Genomic DNA, 21,062 nt, shown 5'->3' with positions numbered 1-21,062 from the left:
TACTTATGAAAACACTTTAAATACTGTGATATATACTGTGTAATTCTTACAGAGCTCTGGACATTTACCTTTTGTTTGTATGCTTTTAGAGGAAAAAAGACTTGTAAGGCAACTCCTTGCATTTGGACAGCTCAACACCTCTGTTTTAAATGCTTGTGAAATAATGCTTTCATTTAGTTGCAGAGTTCATGTTAAAAGAGCAATTCCCACCCAGTAATTTGAAAGCCAACTTAGTTCCAAAAAAATAACTGATACCAGGTAAAATCAAGTTAGCCTCGTATTTTGCAGTGTTATATTATCAAAACCTAATTCAGGAGAACAACATCCGTTTTTCTGAAATTAAATACCAACCTCATTCAACTTCTTTATTGTGGAAAACTGGAAATGAGTATCCAGTTTTGCTTCAAAATCAATAGCTCTGATCAATCAGACTAACAATTCCACAAACAGAAAATGTCTTAAGTTTACTTTGTAAAGAAGCGTTCTCTAAATTTAAAATCAGATCTGTGAATCATCAGCTGGACCAAAACACCATCAGAACTTTAAGTCTATAAATTTCAAAGAAATTTGAATATCAGAAAAACTATTTACCTTTCATTGTCCTCTAAAACCAGTATCCATGGCTTAAAGAGCTGGACGATTACTGAATGTAGGGATCTTAGCACTAAAACAAAGCAAAATTTTTAGAGACAAGAAACAAGCCCATCAAATGGAGATGGCCAACAGGCACATGAAAAAATGCTCAATTGCTAATCATTGCTAATCATCAGGGAAATGCAAATCAAAACCACAATGAGATATCACCTCACACCTGTCACGATGGCTATCAGCAAAAAGAACACAAATACCAAATGTTGGCGAAGATGTGAAGAAAACGGAACCCTTGTACACTGTTGGTGGGAATGTAAATTGGTGCAGCCACTGTGGAAAACAGTATGGAGGTTTCTCAAAAAACGAAAAATAGAACTACCATATGATCCAGCTATTCCACTCCTGGGTGTGTATCTAAAAAAAACAAAAGCACTGGGCTTCCCTGGTGGCGCAGTGGTTGAGAGTCTGCCTGCCGATGCAGGGGACACGGGTTCGTGCCCAGGTCCGGGAGGATCCCACATGCCGCGGAGCAGCTGGGCCCGTGAGCTATGGCCGCTGAGCCTGCGCGTCCGGAGCCTGTGCTCCGCAACAGGAGAGGCCACAACAGTGAGAGGCCCGCGTACCGCAAAAAAAAAACAAAAACCAAAAGCACTAATTCGAAAAGATACTATGCACCCCAATGTTCATAGCAGCATTATTTAAAATTGCCAGGATATGGAAGCAACCTAGGTGTCCATCAACAGATGAATGGATAAAGAAGATGTGGCATACACACACACACACACACACACACACACAATAAAAAAGAATGAAAATTTTCCATATGCAGCAACATATGGAGGGTTTGGAGGGCATTATGCTAAGTGAAATAAGTCAGACTGAGAAAGACAAATACTATATGATACCACTTATATGTGGAATCTAAAAAATAAACTAGTGAATATAACAAAAAAGAAGCAGACTCACAGATATAGGGAACAAACTAGTGGTTACCGTGGGGAGAGGGAAGGGGGAGGGGCAATATAAGGATAGGGGATTAAGAGGTACAAACTATTAGGTATAAAATAAGCTACAGAGATATATTGTACAACACAGGGAATACAGCCAATATTTTATAATAACTATAAATGGAGTATAACCTTTAAAAATTGTGAATCACTATATTATACACCTGTTACTTATATAATATCGTACAACTATACTCCAATTAAGAAAAAGAAGAAACAAGTCCACCCTTTGTCAAGATCATTGATAACTATATAGAAAATGTTCTTCTTATCATCTGTATATTCATAAACCTTTGGTGATATACAAACAACATATTTAATATAACTAAACATGTTTCAGTTTTCATTTGCTGCAATGAAATTTCTTAAATCGAATAAGTTTTATTATAACACAATGTCATGGACAATTTTATAACATGCATTTTTTTAAAATAAAAACTTAAACACTCTTAATGAGATAAATAATAGGAAGAAAGAGCTGGAGACTGAAACCTATCTCTTTGTACTTCACCTTACAAAGGAGAGGCAGAAACAAGCTGAAGCAAGCACCCACTGGTAAGTGAATATAGGTATGACACATATATGGGTTCACACTTGTACTGTGTATTTCCTATTTCTTCTTCATGACACTCAGATATACAGATTTATCACCAAGTTTTAAATCTCTTAATGTGTTTATTCAAGTCTCTTCTAATGGAAGGTCAGAACACCTAAGCTCCATGTTGCACTAAAGGCATATTACCTGTTTTGCTGCTGGCAGATGGATCTTGGGCCAAGCAGGCCATTTCTGAGTCAAGCAGTCTTTTTACAAGGTAGCCCAAGAGTGTCTTCATATCTGCCATGTAAGGACTCCATTTTGAGAATAAACCAAAACTTTTAAAGTCCAACGTGGATAACCGAAGCTTATAAAAAAAGTTTGAGAGCCACTGTATAGTCTCCATTACCTGGAAAAGAATGACCAGTTTGAAAAATGCTTACTGAATATCTACTTTCAGTAGAATACTACAGTAGACTGTGACGGAGGGCTTTGACTTTGTAATCGAGTTGCAAAGGTATACAGAATATGAAAAGTAAATCAGCAGATTTCAAACTCCTTTTCTAAAGCAAAGGAACCATTTTTTCAACTAAATTCATGTGGACCCACAACATATAAAATTGATGAAGCTGAGAGCTCTGTGGGACACTGCATGAAAACCTGTTCGAAGGAGCCAGTGAAGCAGGAGGGTTAAGGCGGGGAGGCGAGGTACACACAGGGGCTGGGGCTGGGCTGTTCCTGAACAGAGAGGCAAGAATCAGATCTGAGGCATGAGAGAAAGCTGATCCAGGCACAGGAGGCAGGTGGGGGTAGAGGGAATGGGAGATGACTGACAAAGGAAAACACAGGGCTCTTAGAGATAAAAAGATGCTTTGTTAGATATAAATTTTAAATGTGTTCCAGTTGTTTAAAAAACATACAGGGCTTCCCTGGTGGCGCAGTGGTTAAGAATCCTCCCACCAATGCAGGGGACACAGGTTCGAGCCCTGGTCCGGGAAGATCCCACATGCCGCAGAGCAACTAAGCCCGTGCTCCACAACTACTGAAGCCTGTGTGCCACAGAGCCCTCAGGCTGCAACTACTGAACCTGCGTGCCACAACTACTGAAGCCTGCACACCTAGAGCCCGTGCTCCGCAACAAAAGAAGCCACCGCACTGAGAAGCCCACGCACCGCAAGGAAGAGCAGCCCCCGCTTGCCGCAACTAGAGAAAGCCAGAGTGCGCAACATAGACCCAATGCAGCCAAGAAAAAAAATTTTTTTAATAAATTAATTAAAAAAAAAAAATACAAAGAAAATGGAAAAGAAATGCACAAAAACTTCAGAGACCAAGAGCTACACACCTGCTTGTCTGACAAGAGAACATCCGGAGAGCTTTGAAGCACCGAGGTCTCAGCAGAAGCTGCCCCCTGCTGGCAGACTGGGGCGCAGCAGCCCAGGGCTCTTAGGGTGGCTTTCCAACACTCGGGGCTCAGCAGCTGCTCAGCAGAGCCTTACCAGGCAGGGACAAAGGACAGCAAGTCAGCATCCTTCACAAACTAACTTTCAACTTGAATCAAAGAACACATGTACTTTACAAATGAATGAGTATTAAATAAAAATCCAAAACAAATTCATAAAGATCTGTGGTGCAATGTTCATTGCAGCTCTGTTTACAATAGCCAGGACTTGGAAGTAACCTGTCCATCTACAGATGAATGGATAAAGAAGATGTGGCACATATATACAATGGAATATTACTCAGCCATAAAAAGGAACAAAATTGAGTTATCTGTAGTAATGTAGATGGACCTAGAGTCTGCCATACAGAGTGAAGTAAGTCAGAAAGAGAAAAACAAATACCATATGCTAACACATATATATGGAATCTAAAAAAAAACAAAAAATGGTCATGAAGAGCATAGGCACAAGATGGGAATAAAGATGCAGACCTACTAGAAAATGGACTTGAGGACACGGGGAGGGGGAAGGGTAAGCTGGGACAAAGTGAGAGAGTGGTAGTGTATATATGACATACGTACACTACCAAATGTAAAATAGATAGCTAGTGGGAAGCAGTCACATAGCACAGGGAGATCAGCTCGGTGCTTTGTGACCAGCTAGAAGGGTGGGATAGGGAGGGTGGGAGGGAGGGAGATGCAAGAGGGAAGAGATATGGGGATATATGTATATGTATAACTGATTCACTTCGTTATAAAGCAGAAACCAACACACCATTGTAAAGCAATTATACTCCAATAAAAACGTTAAAAAAAAAAAAAAAAGATCTGTGGTGAAGAGACCAAAGTTAAGAGAACCTATTGAAAGATCTGTCCACATGGACACTTGACTTTCCGTACTCTTGGTAACCCTACTGGTAGTGAGCACAGCCGAGCCATCTGAGCTGGAATCTGGGGGTGGGAAGGGGACTCCCACCTACCACCCCCTGACTGGTGAATGGTAAAGGTGCCATTTTCCTGGCTGGACAATGTGAGAGAGACAACAAAGGACCCATGGCGCAGAATGCAACTGCAGAGTCTAGGCTCTGTTCAGAAGGAGTCTCTTACTCGCCCCTAAAAGTCCACCCCTACACCAGGCAAAACCTAAAGCAACACAGAAACAGTATGCAAAAGTAGAGACTACCAACCAGCACTCTGCTACCTGCAAAACTGACTTCCCAGAGGACAGGAATTATAGGCCCTCAGGTCCTTTCCCCCCAGAGGTGGCACAAGGATCAACTAGGACAACAGTGGCTCATAGGGGCTGGTCTGAGGGGAAGCATGATGAGGTCAGCTGCACTAGTGGGTGGGAGGTACCTAGGGGACAGTGAAGGGTCTGTGTCCCAATAGCTACTGCGGTCTGGATCTTAGGGCAAAGGCCTAGAACACAGCTACAGGTGTGGAGTCATGCATGCCTAGAAGATGTCAGTGAAGCCAGGGAAAACTGCAATGGGCTCACCCACGGCAAATCAAACGAGCAAAGGATGATGCCCTGGGAACACCGATATGGTGGCCAGGGAGGGATGGAAACCAGGAGGCTGGAGGTTATGGAATCTGACAGAGGTGGTAGTGTTTTCTTAAGCCTGTAACTGAATTACTTTTCCTGGGAAATAAAAATTTCCTGTTAAATCCAAGTCAATGGCTGCCTATATAAACAATTTATAATCTCTTTAAAAGGTTTCAGGGAAAAAAACCCACAATATATGCTTAACCAGTTTTGAAAATTTAGGGCAAAACTTAGCTATGCAAGTATGCATTAAAACTTATACAAGTAGGGCTTCCCTGATGGCGCAGTGGTTGAGAGTCCGCCTGCCGATGCAGGGGACACGGGTTCGTGCCCCGGTCCGGGAAGATTCCACATGCCGCGAAGCGGCTGGGCCTGTGAGCCATGACCGCTGAGCCTGCGCGTCCGGAGCCTGTGCTCTGCAACGGGAGGGGCCACAGCAGTGAGAGGCCCGCATACCGCAAAAAAAAAAAAATTATACAAGTAGGGGTTCCCTGGCGGCGCAGTGGTTTAGAGTCCGCCTGCCTATGCAGGCGACAACGGGTTCGTGCCCCGGGCTGGGAAGATCCCACATGCTGCAAAGCGGCTAGGCCCGTGAGCCATGGCCACTGAGGCTGCGTGTCCGGAGCCTGTGCTCCGCAACGGGAGAGGTCACAACAGTGAGAGGCCCACGTACCGCAAAAAAAAAAAAAAAATTATACATTTCCCTACCACCATTCTCCACGCACCCTGCAACTTGCCTCTATAGGAAACAATGAACGTTTTGTAGTGCTTTGAAAATGAGACCATACATTTCAGTATTCTTCAGGTAGTCCAATACATAAGATCATTAACTTATTCATTACACTATTTCTATGATGTAACACAAAGATTTGACATAAAGCAAAATTTAGTTTTCCATTACATCTATAAACAGTATGAAGTTTACATGAAAAAAAGTAAATACTATCTCATTTTTCAAATTTCAATAAAATTCCTGCCTAGTGAAATTCCAAAAATAAAAAAGCCTACACTCTTATTTCTCCTCTGATCTCCAACACTCTGATGGAAAACTGCAGGAGGGGGACAGAAACAGTGGGAATTTGGAAAATTTAATGCTGCTCTCTTTCTCTTGGATAATAAAAATACAGCGTTATCATTATACAGGGATAAAATTCATTTGCAAAAAACAAGAGTCAAAAAATTAGGGGAGAAAAAGACTAAATTTATCCACCATTTTGGAATTATAGAGAAACCAACCGGCATATTAAGCATACTGTAAAGGAGCAACTTCCTCCTCTTCCCAAATCTATAGTCACCAGAGCAAGCAGGCCTACCCCAGTTCAGGACAGCTGCAAAGTCAAGGTAAACAGGTGGGTGCACGACTCCAACCCCAATGTCTAAGAGTTGTCTTGCCCAATTAGGGTCCATTCTGACATCTAGGACAATAACTGACCATTTTTACAGACAGCAACCTTTTGGGCATTGTTCATTGAGCACTTTGGGTGAAGATTAGTGATTCTAAACTCCTGCATACTTGCATTATTTTTACATTTTTGGATGACATCCATAGAATAGTAAATGTCCTATTAAACATTCACTGTGATCTAATCAGTCACAATTAAGGCACTTACTTTGCATCAGCAGCCTCAGAATGTCACTGTACTGGTCAGGGAACTGGTAGAGAAGAAGGTAAGTCCAGTGCTTACAAAAAAGATTAAATGGCATCAAAATATCTTCATCTGGTTCAAGGCCCCAGGCAGTAAGTGCCAAATGAATGGACTCCAGAAGCCTGGTACGATCAGACAGAGGAGGTTTAGTGGCGTTTAACCATTGCTTAAGATCGAACTAAAAAGAAAAGGAAATAAGAAGTTTTATTTATACTAGAAAATTAATTGAAATAGAGCAGATTGTGTGCAAATTTAGTCTAAAAGTCAAAGCTTACCTAGCATTTAGCTTTTTATAAAGATTGAAACTAAAATTTATATACTTAAAAGAATCTAGGCAGTTCAGTGACTGGCAGTACCATTATGCCTCCATCTATACTTCAGTCTCTGGGATTGCAGAGGCAGTTTTCTCAGCCCTGCATGCTTTTTTGCAATTTAAAAATCTTGTTGGTAAGTTTTCTCTACCACACAAGGATCAGAATTTTGTAGTCCTTCTTCACTGGTCAGTGCCACGAACAAGTGGCCACTTTATGGAACTACCTCCATCTAATGGCCATGTTTCAAAGAGTGCATCAGTTAGTGAAAATTCAGAGTATTGATATCACCTTCCAGAATCCCAAACTATAAAACATGGTCTCCCCCATTACAAACTGAGATCAGTCTCCAGGTCCTAAAGAATGCCCAAGTTTTATGACTCATAGATGTCAGAGAAGTACAGCTGAAGGCAAAATAGCTAAGGCTCTGAAATTCTCAACTGGTTAAGTAAATTCATTGCCTTGGTCTGAGTTAATATTCTATTAGGAATAAAACAAAGGCAATTTGCTTAGATTGGGCTTATTCTAAATATGAGAGACTCTGACATATTACAACTCAATTATCAAACACAATTAAGGCATACATTCAAAAGAAGGATGTACTGAATTATTACTATGAATATTTCAAAACTGTATGAAGTTTTTAAAGAGAGTTTGGGAGCTGGTCCTTTTTATACTACATGAGTAAGACTGTCCTATATAACAGAATCAGCGCCCCCAGAAGCAGCAGCTCTGGGATGCTATTTGAAGATGATATCAAATGTGAAAATGGCCTGTCAGTCTCCAGTCCACCTGGAGACAGAGCTCCGAGGGCCGTGCATTTCTGTGGAGCTGGGAAACAACAGCAGTATCTACATTTCAATGACAACATCAGGACTGAATGACAGCTCACCTTGGTCAGCAGCATGAAAATCATATCACTGTTGTCCTCACTCAGAAACTGCACCACTTTCTCATACAGCTGTATGAACTCCGCAGGCGTAGCGTTGGGAGTAAAGAAAGGAGACAGGAGAGAGCAGAGCCTTCTGTTCTTCAGAATGGTCTGAAGGACTTTTCTGCATTCTGATTTAGTGCCACTTATAAACACCTTGAAAGAATTAAAAAGGGAAAATGTCACTAAATTCTCCCTTCCCCAACTTTTACTTAAGCACCCAAGTTTTAAGGAATAGTACGTAAGGCAAATAGAATTTTTTGTAAATGAGAATATGAAACAATCAAAAGAAATGTAAAATCAACATTGATAAACCTGTCACTTCCAATGTAAGTGATATTAAAAATTCTGGATAATCCATTCATTTCATTTGGACACACCAAAGAAAACGTTTAAAAGATTAAAATACTGGGATAATCTGAATCTGGAAATTTGCAATGTACCCACCATGACTGCTAAGTATTCAAAGTGATTCTCCATTACGTCAAGAAAAAAAACTTCTAGGTTACACATTTTATTGAGATGTGCTTTTAATACCTTTAAAAAGCTTATTTTCACAACTAATATACACTCAAGATAACCTCACCTTCTTGTAACTTGGTTCTAACGTTTAAAACTACTAGAATATAAGTGAATATTTAAATAACCTCAGAGTTAGGAAAACTTTGAAAAGCTTGACCAGAGGCAGAAATAATAAAGGACAAGACTGAGAGATTTGAATATATAAAAATTTTTACTTCAATAAGGCAAAAAGCATCATAAAATTAAAGAAAAATGACAAAGTAGAAAAATTATACCACATTCCAGATACAAGGTTAGCACTCTGAGGAGCTCTTTCACATCAATCAAAAAACAAGAAACTCTCCCAGCAGAAAATGTGCAAAGGACAATACCAGAAAAATCACACAAAAAAATTATTAAACAGCCAATAATCATTTGAAAAGTCAGGCAACTGAACAAGTACTTAAAGAAATACAACTTAAAATAATCACAAAGTACCACGTCCCCTATTAGATTAGCAAGACTTATAAAGAATGATCATTCCTAATGTTCTAATATGGAGAATAATAAACTCAAACCCTGCTATTATAATGTAAATAGGTACAAACTTCCCAGGAGGAGAGTATAACAATATACATCAAATGCTAATCCTTTTGACATACATAGCAATCATACTTCTAGGAAATTATCCTAGGAAAAATAGCACAATAATTTCACAAAGATACGTAAGAATATTTAGCTCAGGCTTACTGTAGCAAAACAAACAACCTACCTAAATATTCATCCAGAGGGCACTGTCTCAACACATTACAATATATCTATACCATGTAACACTATATATTAAATACCATGATATAGGTCTGTATTTATTATCAAGAATAATGTCTAAAACATGCATTTGAATGAAAAAGCAGGTTATAAAACAGCATGTGCTAGTTATTAACTGTGTATTTTTACATATACACACATAAACTAATAGACATAGATACACAAGACAAACTATAATGAAATGTTAGCTCTGTAACCAACATCTCCAGGAGATGAGGATTGTGAGAAATTTTTCTTCTTTATACTTTTTTTTTTAACATCTTTATTGGAGTGTAATTGCTTTACAGTGTTGTGATAGCTTCTGCTGTATAACAAAGTGAATCAGCTATATACATATGTAAACCCCCATATCCCCTCCCTCTTGCGAATCCCTCTCACCCTCCCTACGCCACCCCTCTAGGTGGTCGAAAAGCACAGAGCTGATATCCCTGTGCTATGCAGCTGCTTCCCACTAGCTATCTATTTTACATTTGGTAGTGTATATATGCCAATGCTACTCTCTCTCACTTTGTCCCAGCTTACCCTTCCCCCTCCCTGTGTCCTAAAGTCCATTCCCTATGCCTGTGTCTTTATTCCTGTCCTGCCCTTAGATTCATCAGAACCATTTTTTTTTTTTAGATTCTATATGTGTTAGCATATGGTATTTGTTTTTCTATTTCTGATTTACTTCACTCTGTATGACAGACTCTAGGTCCATCCACCTCAAAAAGGATATTGCTGACTCAATTTCATTTCTTTTTATGGCTGAGTAATATTCCACTGTATATATGGGCCACAGCTTCTTTATCTATTCATCTGTCAATTGACACTTAGGTTGCTTCCATGTGCTGGCTACTGTAAATAGTGCTGCAATGAACATTGTGGCACATGACTCTTTTTGAAATATGCTTTTCTCAGGTTATATGCCCAGTAGTGAGATTGCTGGGTCATATGGTAGTTCTGTTTGTAGTTTTTTAAGGAACCTCCATACTGTTCTCCATAGTGGCTGTACCAATTCACATTCCCACCAGCAGTGCATGAGTGTTCCCTTTTCTCCACACCCTCTCCAGCATTTACTGTTTGTAGATTTTTTGATGATGGCCATTCTAACTGGTGTGAGGTGATACCTCATTGGAGTTTTGATTTGTATTTCTCTACTGATTAGTGATGTTGAGCATCATTTCATGTGCTTGTTGGCAATCTGTATATCTTCTTTGGAGAAATGTCTATTTAGGTGTTCTGCCCATTTTTGGATTGGGTTGTTTGTTTTTTTGATATTGAGCTGCATGTATAATTTGGAGATTAATCCTTTGTCAGTTGCTTAGTTTGCAAATATTTTCTCCCATTCTGAGGGTTGTCTTTTCATTTTTATGGTTTCCTTTGCTGCGTAAAAGCTTTTAAGTTTCATTAGGTCCCATTTGTTTATTTTTATTTCCATTTCTCTAGGAGGGGGGTCAAAAAGGATATTGCTGTGACTTATGTATGTTTTACTCTAAGACTTCTATAGTATCTGGCCTTACATTTAGGTCTTTAATCCATTTTGAGTTTATTTTTGTGTATGGTGTTAGGAAGTGTTCCAATTTCATTCTTTTACATGTAGCTGTCTTGTTTTCCCAACACCACTTATTGAAGAGGCTGTCTTTTCTCCATTGTATATTCTTGCCTCCTTTATCAAAGATAAGGTGACCATATGTGTGTGGGTTTATCTCTGGGCTTTCTATCCTGTTCCACTGATCTATATTTCTGTTTCCGTGCCAGTCCCATACTGTCTTGATTAGTGTAGCTTTGTACGATAGTCTGAAGTCAGGGAGCCTGATTCCTCCAGCTCCGTTTTTCTTTCTCAAGCTTGTTTTGGCTGTTCGGGGTCTTTTGTGTTTCCATACAAGTTGTGAAATTTTTTGTTCTAGTTCAGTGAAAAATGCCATTGGTAGTTTGATAGGGATTGCACTGAATCTGCAGATTGCTTTGGGTAGTACAGTCATTTTCACAATGTTGATTCTTCTAATTCAAGAACATAGTATATCTCTCCATCTGTTTGTATCATCTTTAATTTCTTTCATCAGTGTCCTATAGTTCTCTGCATAAAGGTCTTTTGTCTCCTTAGCTAGGTTTATTCCTAGGTATTTTATTCTTTTTGTTGCAATGGTAAATGGGAGTGTTTCCATAATTTCTCTTTCAGATTTTTCATCATCAGTGTATAGGAATCAAAGGGATTTCTGTGCATTAATTTTGTATCCTGCTACTCTACCAAATTCATTGATTAGCTCTAGTAGTTTTCTGGTAGCATCTTTAGGATTCTCTATGTATTGTATCATGTCATCTGCAAACAGTGACACCTTTACTTCTTTTCTGACTTGGATTCCTTTTATTTCTTTTCCTTCTCTGATTGCTGTGGCTAACACTTCCCAAACTATGTTGAATAATAATGGTGAGAGGGGGCAACCTTGTCTCGTTCTTGATCTTAGAGGAAATGGTTTCAGTTTTTCACCATTAAGAACGATGTTGGGGCTTCCCTGGTGGCGCAGTGGTTGAGAGGCCGCCTGCCGATGCAGGAGACGCGGGTTCGTGCCCCGGTCCGGGAGGATCCCACATGCCGCGGAGTGGCTGGGCCCGTGAGTCATGGCCGCTGAGCCTGCGCGTCTGCAGCCTGTGCTCTGCAGTGGGAGAGGCCGCAGCAGTGAGAGGCCCACATACCACAAAAAAAAAAAAAGCACAATGTTGGCTGTGGGTTTGTCCTATATGGTCTTTATTATGTTGAGCTAGGTTCCCTCTGTGCCTACTTTCTGAAGAGTTTTTACCATAAATGGGTGTTGAATTTTGTCAAAAGCTTTTTCTGCATCTATTGAGATTATTATATGGTTTTTATCCTTCAATTTGTTAATATGGTGTATCACATTGATTGATTTGCATATATTGAAGAATCCTTGCATTACTGGGATAAACCCCACTTAATCATGGTGCATGATCCTTTTAATGTGCTGTTGGATTCTGTTTGCTAGTATTTTGTTGAGGATTTCTACACCTATGTTCAGAGATACTGGCCTGCAGTTTTCTTTTTTTGTGACATCTTTGTCTGGTTTGGGTATCACGGTGATGGCCTCATTGAATGAGTTTGGGAGTGTTCCTCCTTCTGCTATATTATGGAAGAGTTTGAGAAGGATAGGTGTTAGATCTTCTCTAAATGTTTGATGGAATTCGCCTGTGAAGCCATCTGGTCCTGGGCTTTTGTTAGTTGGAAGATTTTTAATCACAGTTTCAATTTCAGTGCTTGTGATTGGTCTGTTTATATTTTCTATTTCTTCCTGGTTCAGTCTCAGAAAGTTGTGCTTTTCTAAGAATTTGTCCATTTCTTCCAGGTTGTCCATTTTATTGGCGGGCAGTTGCTTGTAGTAATCTCTCATGATCCTTTGTATTTCTGCAGTGTCAGTTGTTACTTCTCCTTTTTCATTTCTACTTCTGTTGATTTGAGTCCTCTCCCTTTTTTTCTTGATGAGTCTGGCTAATGTTTATCAATTTTGTTTATCTTCTGAAAGAACCAGCTTTTAGTGTTATTGATATTTGCTAATGTTTCCTTCATTTGTTTTTCATTTATTTCTGATCTGATCTTTATGATTTCTTTCCTTCTGCTAACTTTGGGTTTTTTCGTTCTTCTTTCTCTGATTGCTTTAGGTGTAAGGTTAGGTTGTTTGAGATTTTTCTTGTGTCTTGAGGTAGGACTGTATTGCTATAGACTTCCCTCTTAGAACTGCTTTTGCTGCATCCCATTGGTTTTAGGTCGTCGTGTTTTCATTGTCATTTGTTTCTAGTTAATTTTTGGTTTCCTCTTTGATTTCTTCAGTGATTGCTTGGTTATTTAGTAGCATGTTGTTTAGCCTCCCTGTGTTTGTATTTTTTACAGTTTTTTTCCTGTAATTGATATCTAGTTTCAGAGCGTTGTAGTCAGAAAAGATACCTGATACGATTTCAATTTTATTAAATTTACCAAGGCTTCATTTGTGACCCAAGATATGGTCTACCCTGGAGAACGTTCCATGAGCACTTGAGAATAAAGTGTATTCTATTGTTTTTGGATGGAATGTCCTATAAATATCAATTAAGTCCATCTTCTTTAATGTGTCATTTCAAGCTTGTGTTTCCTTATTTATTTTCATTTTGATCTGTCCATTGCTGAAAGTAGGGTGTTAAAATCCCCTACTATGGTTGTTTTACTGTCGATTTCCCCTTTTATGCCTGTTAGCATTTGCCTTATGTATTGAGGTGCTCCTATGTTGGGTGCATAAATATTTACAATTGTTATATCTTCTTCTTGGATTGATCCCTTGATCATTATGTAGTGTCCTTCTTTGTCTCTTGTAATAGTCTTTATTTTAAAGTCTATTTGGTCTGATATGAGAATTGCTACTCAGCTTTCTTTTGATTTCCATTTACATGGAATATCTTTTTCCATCCCCTCACTTTCAGTCTGTATGTGTCCCTAGGTCTGAAGTGGGTCTCTTGTAGACAGCATATACACAGGTCTTGCTTTTGTATCCATTCATACAGTCTATGTCTTTTGGTTGGAGCATTTAATCCACTTACATTTAAGGTAATTAGCGATATGTATGTTCCTATTACCATTTTCTTAATTGTTTTGGGTTTGTTTTTGTAGGTCTATTCTTTCTCTTGTGTTTCTTGCCTAGAGAAGTTCCTTTACCATTTGTTGTAAAGCTGGTTTGGTGGTGCTGAATTCTCTTAGCTTTTTCTTGTCTGTAAAGGTTTTAATTTCTCAATCAAATCTGAATGAGATCCTTGCTAGGTAGAGTAATCTTGGTTGTAGGTTTTTCTCTTTCGTCACTTTAAATATGCCCTGCCACTCCCTTCTGGCTTGCAGAGTTTCTGCTGAAAGATCTGCTGTTAACCTTATGGGGATTCCCTTGTGTGTTATTTGTTACTCTTCCCTTGCTGCTTTTAATATTTTTTCTTTGCTTTTAATTTTTGATAGTTTGATTAATGTGTCTCGGCATGTTTCTCTTTGGGTTTATCCTGTATGTTACTCTCTGTGCTTCCTGGACTTAATTGACTATCTCCTTTCCCATGTTAGGGAAATTTTCAACTATAACCTCTTCAAGTATTTTCTCAGACCCTTTCTTTTTCTCTTCTTCTTCTGGGACCCCTATTATTCGAATGTTGGTGCATTTGACGTTGTCCCAGAGGTCTCTGAGACTGTCCTCAACTCTTTTCATTCTTTTTTCTTTATTCTGTTCCCTAGCAGTTATTTCCACCATTTTATCTTCCAGCTCACGTATCTGGTCTTCTGCCTCAGTTATTCTGTTATTGATTCCTTCTAGAGTAGTTTTAACTTCAGTAATTGTGTTGTTCATCATTGACTGTTTGCTCTTTAGTTCTTCTAGGTCCTTATTAAATGTTTCTTGTATTTTCTCCATTCTGTTTCCAAGATTTTGGATCACCTTTACTACCATTACTCTGAATTCTTTTTCAGGTAGGTTACCTATTTCATCTTCATTTATTTGGTCTTGTAGGTTTTTACCCTGCTCCTTCGTCTGTAACATATTTATTTGTTGTTCCTTTTTTTTTTTTTTTTTTTTTTTTTTTTTTTTTGATGGGTGATGCTGTATTCCTGTCTTACTGGTTGTTTGGACTGAGACGTCCAGTACTGGAGTTTACAGGCAGTTGGACAGAGCTGGGTCTTGGTGCTGAGATGACGACCTCCACAAGGCCTCACCCCGACTGATATTCCCTGAGGTCTGAGGTTCTCTGTTAGTCCAGTGGTTTGGACTCGGAGTTCCCACCACAGGAGCTCGGGCCTGACCTCCAGCCTGGGAACCAAGATCCCACAAGCTTTGTGGAGCAGTAAAAAAGAAAAAAGAAAAAAAGGAGCAGTACAATATCAAAGATTAAAAAAAACAGAATTAGAAAAACAAAAATTATATTAGTAAAAATACAACTATAACTGAAACAACTGCAACAAGGTAAAATAAAACCACAACAGAAGAAAGAAGAAGAAAAAAAAAAGGGTGGGGGCGGGGGGGAGGGGGAAACAAGCCAAAGGTGAGAACAATAACAAAGTATAAAGAATAAAAGAAAAATAGAAAAATGAAAGATTTATTAGGAAAAATAAGAATATAAAAGAACCAACAACAATGAATCAACAAAGTAAAACAGAACCCCAATCTAAGAGGAAAAAAGGAAAAAAAAAAAGCCTTGTCTATGGGGGCAGAGTTTAGGCGGTGGAATTTAGGCAGGGGTGGGGTTTACGGTGGGGTGAGACCTAGGCAGGTGGGACGTGACGTTTGAGCGTGGGGCGGGGCCTAGGCTCTGGACCCATGCAGCCAGAAAAGGCCTTGGGGGTGGGGCCGAGGCAGGGAGACGTTCAAGCGTGGGGCGGGGCCTCTGCTCAGGACCTGCGCAGAAGGGGAGAGGCAGCACGTGAAAAGGAGGGCCTGTGGAGTGTGGAGTTCCGGAGTTTGTAGGTAGGGCCCTGGGTGAGGGTGTGTGGGTGGGGTTTAGGCCCAGAGAGTTGAAGGGCTTCTCCGAGTGTAGAGGTCGGGTACAGGGTGGGGGTGTAGGGGTGGGGCTTGGGCTCTGCACAGCAGGAGGGAGGCTCCGAGGGCAGAGGATTAGGCCCGGGAGCCCAACAGGCTTCCCGCTGCCTAAGTGGACAGGGAAAGCACTGGCCCCGTTCCCTTACGTTCCTTCATGCCCCTCCCCCACCATCTCCCCCAGGGTCTCCCCCGTCGCCGCTGGACCCCTAACTGTGGGTGGGTCCCGCTGGGTGTAGGAACTCCTCCCCTCCCCCAGTCACCCCTCAGGGATGCCGGTCCCAGAGGTCTGGCCTTTACTTTTGCTCCCCCTTCCCTCCCTCCCACTCCCTCAGGACCTGCGTGGCTGGAGGAGGCCTAGGTGGGCAGAAGATCAGGCCCGTGATCTCAGCAGGTTCCTGGGGGCCTAAGTGGGCAGGGGAAACCTGGCCACGCTCCCTTTGGATCCTCTGCCCTCCCAGTGTTCCCCAGTTTCGCCCTTTGGGCTTGGGATCCCTTCCCCTCCCCCAGCCGCCCCTCGGGCGCCACTCCCGTCCCGCCTCCATTTCTCCTCCCCCTGCACTCCCCCCACACCCCACGTCCTACCCGGTCACTGGGGGTTCCTCCCGTCCCCTTAGGTGTCCATGGTCCCCCTCTTGTGCCTGGTAGGTGCCCTAGTTGTGAGGAGACGCAAATTCCGCATCCTCCTAGAACACCATCTTGACTCCGCCCCCTCTTTATACTTTTTATGCTGTCTGTATTGCTTACAATAAGTACTCAACACTTTTATAATCAGGCAAAAATCTATTCTAAAACATCTATTTTAATATCTGCTCAGTATCCCCTCCCTAAAAGTATCCAGTAAATAGGTACTTATTTAATTGAATTTGGGTGAGAGTACATGATTAATCAGTATTTATGTTTTCCATCAAGTGGCATTTCTTGCTTTTATGACATATTTCATAATCTGCATGGATACAGTGCCCTTGCCCTTGTTAAATATCCATATATTTAACAGTAAGTCAAATAAGTAAATAAATGGTGACTAGCAACTGGGAGGCAGCAATGGACAGGTGGAGCAAGCACGGAATGTTGAGTCAGAAGACCCGGGGTCACTCTCAGCTTCAGCACTCACCAGCTGTATTCCTTAGGCAAGTCACTTAATCTTTTAGAGACCAGTTTTCTCATCTTTAAGATGGGAATGCTATCAATCACACAGAGTCACTGTGAGGGTGAAATAAAATAATGAATCAAAAAGAATTTTATAAACAATAAAGAGCTTTGGTAATACCAGTTACCAGAAACAGCATAAGATAGAATCTGATGTCTCCCCAGAGACTTACATATATTAATAATTTAATATCTCTTGTATGAAAAGCAGAATTCCATACCAACAATTCTAACGACATCTTGAGAAGTCAACAATTCAAAGGGGCTTCTGACTTAGGTAAGACTCTGAACCTATAATATAAGTTTGGAGTCAACCGTGCCTATAGCTAATGAGGACACTGTAGGGACTCATCATATGTAAATAAGGCTAAAAACACAGGATAACCTTACCTGTCCCAAGATCTCAATGCATGAAGTAAAGAACTGCCTTGTGGGAGGATGACGCTGGGTCTCATCGCTGACATAATCCACAACAGTAAAGAAGAGGCTGATGCCAACCTTCTGAACCCCAGGGGTGGGGTGTGACTGGTAGGCATTCACTAAGGCCCTGTGGGAAAATGTAGGTAAGGCTATTGGTCTACAGTAAGAGAATACAGAGCCACAGTGTTTCCCTGATACTCTACATTTCTCAGGCAATATTCTTAAGAGTCCTCAGAGCCCCATATGAATGTCACTTTAGAAATATTTCACGGGATAGCTTCTAACTTGACCCAACAACTTTCCAATACACAGAAGTGATTTTATGTCCTCCTGGGGGGAAGAAATTCAGCCTTTATTAACATTAAATATTTTCATAATTGTATGTAATTCATAATTTATTACTCAATTTCATGTATTATAATATAAATACATATTTTTAAACACAAGAACCTTGATTTCCCTAAATTTTAAAATCCAAAATACTGACTTAGGTTGAAGAAAAAGATTTTTGTATAGAATAAGATCCTAGAATAAAAGATATCTCTTCTAATTCTCACTCTGTTTTAAGTCTCTTTCCTAGTAAAAGAAACATCAACCTCTTGTTCACCTTATCTCCTCCTCCTTCCCAGACCCCCACCCCCAATCCAACCCACAAAAGGTCTCAATTCCCCTGTCCACACCACCATCCTAATCTACTGGGGGATTAGCTGCTGGTACTAGAACGTGCAGTCACCTCTGCAGTAAAAGGCAGAGTCAACCTCCCCTTTCCCAGGTAATGTCCTGGTGGCTTTGGGAAGAAAAAGGAGAGCTCTAATGGTCAAATGCAGGTTGGCAACTACACCTGAGAGCCCTAGCTCCCCTGAGCAATTCCACTTCCTACTTTGCTCAATAATCTGAATGGACAATGATGACTTCCTGGGTAAATGTGACTTTAATATACAACTTAAGCACTAAGGGCTTCCCTGGTGGCGCAGTTGGTTGAGAGTCCGCCTGCCGATGCAGGGCACACGGGTTCGTGCCCCGGTCCGGGAAGATCCCACATGCCGCGGGCCGGCTGGACCCGTGAGCCATGGCCGCTGAGAAAAAAAAAAAAAAAAAAAAAAAAACTTAAGCACTAAATCTCTCCATGATTGAATTCTAATGCAATGTATCACCTCCTGATTCATGGGTCAGCAAAATTATTCTACAAAGGGCCAGATAATAAATATCTTATGCTTTATGGGCTATAAATTGTCACTACACTCAATTCTGCCATTGTAGCATAAAAGCCATACACATTAAGTAAATAAATGGGCACGGCTATGTCACAGTAAAACTTTACTTATAAAAATAGATGGCAGGTCAGATTTGGCCCAAAGGCTGCTGATCCCTGTACTAATTAGTGGGTGACTGGTGGGTATAGCAGCATGCATGATTACTGTCAGTAATAACAAATAGTATTTTAAATTATAATGCCCTCAAAACTTACGTAATCAAGTTTTCGGCATGCACAGCGGCTTCCACAATATTAAGTGATGGTGGTTTAGCAGCTTCTGCTTGCAACTGCTTCACTTCTTTTTGCAAAACATGAAGCTGTTGGCTTATTGCTTCATTCTTATGCAAACCTTCAAACTAACAAAAATTAAAGTGGTCAACAGACTTATTTACCCCTACAGCTTTCCAGAGCAGATATTTTATTAAAAATATCCTGGGTATTCGATAAAGAGAATATTATTACAACTAATATTGTAACTCAAAACTCTCAGCTGAACCTGAGAAGGATGGGGAAAAAACCATCAAAAACCTATACGAGAATCTCAGGCTTTTCATGAAGAATCAAACTTGAATTAGGTCATTGCTGGTTCAGATCCTTTTGTAGGCTATGTTCTACGTCACTCATGCTTCAGTGCTCCAATTCTGATTAAAAATAAACTCAGTGTCTTCCACCACTGGGGCTTCTCTTGAAGCACATCAAGCCCCCCTCTGTTGGCCATCTCTCTCCATAACCATAACCCCTCTCTGTTCTCCCAATCCAGAAGCACATATAATTTGACTCAAGACACTGTGGCTGCACGTTTCATCTGCACCAAACATAAAAAGAGGATGACACAGATCTGTTAATAAAACAACTGCCATTTTGAAAGGAAGAAAAGATAAATACTTATAAAAGAAACACCAAAAATAAGATAAAATACAAGAAGTGCCCACACCAGTTGCATGCCTAGGAAAGCACAACTGACTATTTCAGTGGTTCCTAAAAGCTGGTCTTTGATAAAATTTGTATTGGTTCTCAGTAAAGATGTGAAACATAAGAAGAATTTATTGAGCTTTAAAAAAAAAAAAAAAACTATATTTCAATTTTTTTAAAACTATACTTTATTTAAGATTATGTCTTTCCTATTTGAGGGGGTTGTTAATATTCCTTTCTCTAATTAATTGATGGTGACCTATACGATAACTGCTTTGTATGTACATTTTTAATGTCCTTTTTTGCCTGTGGACAGATACAGAGAACATCCTAGGCCCAGGTTGCAACACAAATGTAGCAGTTGTGGGGGACAGGACAGAGGGACAGCCAAGAGGAGCTCAACCAAGTAGGGGGTCAGGGCTGAAGAGGGCAGTGTAATCAGACTGGGGAGCAGAGGGGCCTGTCTTAGAGATACCTTTAATGCAGGTTAGGGAATTTGGACTTATCTTGCAGGCATGGCAGGAAATGCTGAAGAGACCAGAACATTTAGAAAGCAGGAATTTTAAATCCTACATTCTCTTCACATAGTCTTCCCCAATCACTTGGGTGAGCAGTGGAGTCCACATTTTCCTTTATATGCACCTGCCCAAACCCAGGCCTCAGCCACCACTGCAGTGATTACAGGTATCCTTTGTTTATAAATAATGTAATTACTTAATTCACAAACTTGCTCAAATGAATCCCTTATATCCCTGCCAGAGTTATTTTCATAAATGCCAGATCAAAAGCTCATGAAGGGTAATGGTCCTGCTTGTTTTGCTTTACACAGCAGCCCAGTGCAGCACAACTCTGATAGATGGCATGTTGAGCCCCTACTTTTATGATCATGGTAATAAGTTTCTTCCACAAAACTCACCAATGTTGTGTTAAAAATCTTTATAAAACTTCTTGTTTTACAGAAAAAAATAGGCTGTTACTTTGTATCAAAAGGCATAAAAGATGCTTAGCACTTTTTAGCAATAAAGTATTGTTTAATTTTTAAAAAACGGCATAAAAGTGAATATCCAAGAGCATATAATGTTAACGACAATTACTTCAATTTTTACTACTGGAGAAACAAAAGATTAAAAAAAGTAAATTACTTCCATTAAACCACATAATAATCAATATAAATATTTTATTTCAAATCTTTCAAATAACAGGCCAATGTTTAATAGCCCAAAATGTGATCAGGAGTATGTGCAGTCAGCTTTTTTGCCCAATATGTCACCAAGTACAGTTAAACTGGGTCCTTGAGAGTCACAGCCCTTGGTTGACCTGGAGAGAAAGCATCAAAGAGAGGAAAAGAAAGAATCTGAGAGGAGGAAGGAAGACAGTAAGAATGAAGGGAAGTGGAAAGACAATGGATAATAAAAAAGAGAGGCTCACTTGACTGGGAAACGCAGAGAGACAAGACTAAAATCACTTTGTAACT

General features: G+C 40.2%; 1 protein-coding gene across 1 annotated transcript in view; it reads right to left on the bottom strand.

Annotated features, from left to right (window-relative positions):
• Nucleotides 1-21,062, bottom strand: part of EPG5 (ectopic P-granules 5 autophagy tethering factor) — a 121,140-nt gene that overhangs the window by 24,850 nt on the left and 75,228 nt on the right. Inside the window, exons 29-35 of the mRNA XM_007465635.1 lie at nt 18,890-19,032; nt 17,392-17,548; nt 7,967-8,161; nt 6,728-6,941; nt 3,476-3,624; nt 2,341-2,542; nt 592-664 (exon numbers count right to left, since the gene is read on the bottom strand). Coding sequence (XP_007465697.1) covers nt 592-664; nt 2,341-2,542; nt 3,476-3,624; nt 6,728-6,941; nt 7,967-8,161; nt 17,392-17,548; nt 18,890-19,032 — 1,133 coding nt within the window. The remainder of the gene's footprint in view (nt 1-591; nt 665-2,340; nt 2,543-3,475; nt 3,625-6,727; nt 6,942-7,966; nt 8,162-17,391; nt 17,549-18,889; nt 19,033-21,062) is intronic.

This window comes from Lipotes vexillifer, unplaced genomic scaffold (assembly GCF_000442215.2).
Source record: "Lipotes vexillifer unplaced genomic scaffold, Lipotes_vexillifer_v1.1 scaffold36, whole genome shotgun sequence".
Taxonomy (NCBI): Eukaryota; Metazoa; Chordata; class Mammalia; order Artiodactyla; family Lipotidae; genus Lipotes; species Lipotes vexillifer.
This window is presented reverse-complemented; position numbering and strand designations above follow the sequence as displayed.